We start from the raw sequence: 6,000 nt of genomic DNA on the forward strand, positions 1-6,000 counted from the left end.
GCAACAAAAAGGTACTATTACCGCGAAGTGTACAGCTGAAATGATTAAAAACGTGTAGGCGCTGTTTTTCTGGATACGTTGGTTTGGTTCAGCCTTTGATCTTGTTGACGAATACAGGCAATTACAAAGTTATGTTTGCACAGGCAGAATTGATACGCTAATTAAACTACATATCATATAGAAAACTCTAAAATCATTACTCTGTATCACCATCTGATCATCACTCTGATGATCCAAACTTGAAATTAATTAGAGGTAAAGAATCCATTTTTGGGCATTCAATGTTCCGCGAGTTTTGACAAAATTTTAATATATAGGTGCCCATTTTTGTCAGAGCAGAACTATCAGGCTTTATGCATTTGTAGTATTATGAAGAACTACACGCAAGTTGTTGTAATGGGTTTTTAAAAGTTTCACGTTTGAAATTGGCTACGCGTTGTTGAACATGTGTCGCATTTTACGATCAATATCAAAGTAATTTGAGTTATGTTGAATTTAAAATGACCATAGTTTACGACACACTTTTTACAACCTTTATTTTTATAAAAATTTATTATATTTAGTGACGAGAAGTAGAGAAACATTTACATTTTAGTGGGGAGTATTGTGACGGCTTAAACAAAAAAACTAAAAGTAAAATAAAAAACTGTAGTACAGCAATGACTTTCGCGTTTAAGCAACTACGAAACTTTGGTATCGGTTTGATAACTCAGAGGTTGTTATATTTTTGACGATTGTTTCCGTCAGAGAGCGATAAAAATTGATCCTTGAGTGGGGCAAATACAAAAAGTCAGCTGAAACTACTAATTAGCATGTTGCATGAATACAGAACTACAAAAACACAAGAAACATATCTTACAGCAATATATATATTTTAAACTGCCGCCAAGGTCATCAGATTTAACGATTTTTTGATAAGTAGATTGGCCAAAAGCTAAAACCAACAAAAGGAGTTTCGCTGGTAACAAGTAATCAGATCTGAATTTATCGAACAATAAAGACGTCCTACTTTCGGGGAAATGAAACAGTGGAATTTCGGCGAATTAAAAACATCAGTAGTTTCATCCGAACTACAGGAAATTCGATAAAACTCAGGTCATGAGAACGGATTAAATATTCATTTAGCAATTTAAGGTAATTGAATTAGCAACGGGAAGAACCGTAACAGAGAAATGTTAATGGCTGCAGCGGAAAGCAAAAACAAAACAAAAATGTGCCTGAAAAACCAAAAACACGATACATATTTATAAACCGGTCGTCACTTAAGCTGGATTTATTTTGATTGCATGCTTTAAGAAAAAGCTCGGCTTCCGAAATTTGACGAGAAAATTGATTTCTAGCTCGAATTTGAGCGTTTTACTCCGCGTTTCGGTGCTCGCGAGGCATTTGAAACGTTAGAAAATGTACGGGAAGTGGTGGAACGAGCATTTGCTACGATTCTGACTACTTTCGCCAAAATTGCAGCCGTCAAAATATAAAAACCGAGATGAAGCGTCACAATAATAATAATAATAATAGTAATAATAATGATGATATTTCGCGAGCCGAGTGGTCGTTGTAATGGTTAAATAATGTGGATATTGTTTGGTCGGCGATGGCTCCGATAGATCATACGTCGATTAGTAATTTTGGAAGAGGGCAGTGTCCACGGCGCGTTTAGGGTTACATTAGGAATGAATTTCTAATAGAGTAGGCCATTAGGGTGATTTACGAACGTTTAGATAAATAGAGTTATCTGTTTTGTCCACCGTGAATTCTTCGTTTATCTCATCGGAATACATAAATTTGTGAATGTTCTTTTTGCGGGATATTATTGATGGGTATTGCAGCGGTCGAGACCTGCAATTTTGTAATACTTCCAGGATTTTGAGTGGAATAACAAGTTTGCGTTGAATGTAGCGAGTTGTAACCTTCGCCCTCTGAACTTATTATCAATTGTAGATTTTGGTGCCTTTGTGACCTTTGAAATAGAGAAGATGAGATTAGTAAGTCATTAGTCGACGGAGTATCGTAGGAGATTGTGTATGATCGCAGTGTTTCGTGCAGTTTTGTGTTCCTCATGCCAGTTGTTCCAGAATGAAGCTCTTCTTTCGGCTGACGTTAGCGTTTCTTCTAGCGACAACGTCGTTTGCTCAGCACAGTAAGTATAACCCGGATATTCATTTGTATTATTCGAAGGAACGTATAAAACTCAGATGCCTTGACTAAACTAATAAACAATAAAATGAAACATCTCGCTGTCGCTACCTCAACACTAAACACAAATTTAATTCCAGTAAAAATGTCCATAAAAGAACAGACTCCAGGAAAATGTTCCGCGCTTTTGTAAGATTGCTTTTTCTGAGTTTTATAAATACCTGTAATAGCTACATGCAAACACTAGCTGAAACGATCCTTTTTCAACTTATCTGACAGACTTCGCTCTACCCTCAATATTATTTACATCAAACTAATCTCTCTTCAGAACTTCCACCTAATGTAAAACTTGATATTCACCTGGAACATTAGGCTTCTTATAACTTCATCGCGTTTGTTGCGAACAACTAGACGCAGTTGACTTTTGCCTTCTATCCTCTTTGCTAATTAGCAAGAACTTGTGTTAAGACATTTATATCTGCATATAAACATACCGATTTAAGGGGGAAATTCTATAACAAAACAACAAACTTCAAGCGACACGAAAAAGCGAATTATGCTCTAGAATTTACATTTTTTTAGAACACGTGCGACACCTTTCTTATCAACAGAAATCTGCCACAATAAAATATCCACTTTACCCGTAATAGCACAACCTGCAGCTAAATACGTTTTTGTGTTCCAAATAAAGATTTACTCCAAGGGATCGTTCAACAAGCTCATCATTCATGTTATACGACTCAGCAGTTTGAGGCGATTTGTTTTTTTTTTCCAGTAATGATAACGCTACGATATGTTCATGTTAACACGAGATAAAAGCACTGTATCTATTAAACGCAACTTTTATTATACAAAAAATTCATTATTTTTAACTTAATTACTTTCGTAACAGCTCCAACCAGTTAAATTGATAATATTAAAAAGTTTAACTATATTAGCTGAGTAAGCGGTAGAAATTTTGACCCGGATTAATAAACAATGCCAAAAGTTCATTATATTGATAAGAGTCGTTGACTTTTAAATTATTTCAAACTGTAAATTTTCCTCGCAACTTAACTATGTCAGAACTAAATAACTAACACTATTTTTTTATAGAAAAATATTTCATTGTCGCAGTATATTTCTTAACAAAAAAAATAAGATTTGATCACGGAACAGTCACGGGAGCATGATATATTTAATAGGCACGTTCCTAATGACTGCAAAGTTTCAGCGCGTCATGCACTGAGTAAAAATAATACTTTATTGATTAGACAAAAAAAAAACAAAAAAAAAAAGCGGAACTAGAAACAGAAACCAGAAACTGTTGAGAAACGTCTGTTCTCTGAAAATTTTATAACATATCCTTGTATTTATAGAGCTGTTAACTAATCTATTCGTGTTAAATGGCAAATTCGAAGTCGTTGATTATCAACTAACTGGAATATTCAATTCACTCCTAAATATCTCTGTTGGTTACCGAGCTATTTATTCCCGTTCTAAATTCGAACGAACGTAGAATTACACTCCGCGCAGATTTAAATTTAAAAACTGCACAGGTTTTTGTTTAACTAAAAACGAAATTAGTCACAATGACAGCCAAAATTACTAAAAATATATCTAATTGCGACTAATCTCCGGATTATGTTGCAGCAAATCAGATGATGCTCGTTTGGGGCGAGTCGAAAGAAAATATTTTGGTTGGAAATCCTCAAATGAAGCTTAAAGCATAAAACAACAAACAAGAAACAATAACAAAATTGTGAGTTTAGAGCGACGTATCTGTATTTTTTGCAGGAATTAAGCTCCATAAAGCTAATTATTCCTCGTTTGAAAGAGATACACGATTGATATGAAAGTGAAATATGGTCGCGCCCTTTAGTTTGTTAATTAGAGAGATAAAATTAAAAATGAAGCGCACTAGCTGAGTGTAAAATATTTCGTCCTACCGTAATATTCTGATTTAGATATGAGCTTTATTTCCCAGGGGTGACTTTTTGCTCGTTAAAATAGAAAAATTTGCTTGAACAGTGTAATTAAAGAATGGACAACAGTAATTGCGTTACCACTGAATAAAGAAAGGTGTACGCTCTAATTTAAAATTTATGAAAAGTTGAGTCAACTTGTTGGTTAACGTCAAAGCTTTAGGAAAGAGAACGCTAATTGTCGCATAATTAAATTCATTAGATTTCATTATTTAATTGGTGTGTAAAAGTTTTCTTTAAATGTTCAACAACGTAAAGACGTGGACTTGAAATTTAATAAAGCCCTCGTTAAATTATAAACAAGGTAGTGGGTTCTTGTTGAAACAAAAATGTTTCTTGAATAGAGTTTCAAACTTTGATGTATGGATACTAAATTGAATGTTTACGTTTGGCTTGTTTCTCTGTAATAATTAAGTTAAGTATGTAGTAAATATTAATCCCCGAACTAACTATTCCCCTTTCCTCTTTCAGATCCCTTGAAAGACCCAAATGTTTGCGGAAGACCGATTTGTAAAGGTAAGTCTATTATTATGGGTAATGTTATTAATAATTTAGCCTCCTACAATAGTTAATACCTTACACATAAACCGCAAAGCTAAATTCGAGTTGGTTCTGTTCTTGAAATAAATTGCGGGCTTAAGGAAAGCACTTTTAGTCGAGCCAATTAAAACTGAAAATTCTCTATTTCACGCTGGCAACGCGCGACCTAATCTGCTGAATGATTCAGGTTTCAGACCACATCCATAATAACGTCACTTGTCCACAACAAGAATTGTCCATCCGAACTCGTCTCGAACCTTATTTAAAACTACAATCGCTTTAACGTACCCCGCTTAAAGTTATCGACCGACTGAAAAAAAAAAAGGAATTTGAGTAAGCCGCAGTTTAAAAATCCTCAATTATGAAAGTTTCATCATTTACAAATATAAATGTTATAAGTCCAGTTTTCTGTTTGTGTTAATAATGTTTACCTTTCCAGTCCGTAACGAGAATGTCCGGCCATTGTTGTAAATTTGATTTATTTGTGTATTTCATGTACATAGATTTAGTTTGGCGTCAAAATTTACAATAATAAAAATGAATGTGCGTGTAATGATATATAAGGTGATATGACGCTTGTGTGTTTTTTAACTTTTTATCCCTCTTGGAGAAATTTGATGCAATAACCAGTTATGCATGTTATTCAACTTTTACAAAATGAACAAAACTGTCTCGTATAAAAAGTTTTACGTGACTGTTGGTCTGAGTTGTAAGCGTAAAAATTAGGTAACAAAACATTTCCCGTCAAATGCCTGTATATCATGTCACGTCACATAATAAAAGGACGAAAATTACATTGGGGAAGTCTTTTTTTTTAAGAAAAAGTCGTATAATGTGTTTTAATTATTAGCATTTTCTTAATAAGATTGCAATGGGTCGTATCGAGAGCGATCCTCTTTGATAAAACGGTTCAGTAAAAACCTAGTTTCGCTTCCTTAATAAAAGAGTAACGTCAGATTATCAAAAATAACGTTCGCGGAATACGGCATTTTATTCGTCTCAATTTATTTTTATGTTGTTAGTAAAAATGGAACATGATCCCGAAAAGTAATAAGTTCATCCCCTACAGAAAGTTTTGATAGGTATTATTAATGTGAAAGCAGGTGAGAGAAATCTGCTTATTGTTGATATCCTCCAATATCCCACGAATTTCTTCTAACATATTTTCGCAATCTATTCATACAGCTACATTCACGTTATCTCTAAAAGCTCACTTTTATTTCCTTTCACCCCTTAAAATTTCAGTTATTATCTATTTTGCTTTCTACAATTCCAGATTCAATACATTCCAAACGTGCCTCTTTTGCAATATAGATACTATTTTACACGGCTCTGCCCATCAACGATCGAGCTATTTTAT

The 6,000-nt window shown here is 34.0% G+C and overlaps 1 protein-coding gene across 1 annotated transcript in view; it reads left to right on the forward strand.

The window, feature by feature from the left end:
- Positions 1–6,000, forward strand: part of LOC135141730 (uncharacterized) — a 43,648-nt gene that overhangs the window by 6,142 nt on the left and 31,506 nt on the right. The window contains exons 2-3 of the mRNA XM_064073093.1: positions 1,942–2,140; positions 4,572–4,616. Coding sequence (XP_063929163.1) covers positions 2,077–2,140; positions 4,572–4,616 — 109 coding nt within the window. The 5' untranslated portion in view covers positions 1,942–2,076. The remainder of the gene's footprint in view (positions 1–1,941; positions 2,141–4,571; positions 4,617–6,000) is intronic.

Source organism: Zophobas morio, unplaced genomic scaffold, assembly GCF_036711695.1.
Source record: "Zophobas morio isolate AGI-343-1 ecotype UQ-CSIRO unplaced genomic scaffold, CSIRO_AGI_Zmor_V1 ptg000044l, whole genome shotgun sequence".
Classification (NCBI taxonomy): Eukaryota; Metazoa; Arthropoda; class Insecta; order Coleoptera; family Tenebrionidae; genus Zophobas; species Zophobas morio.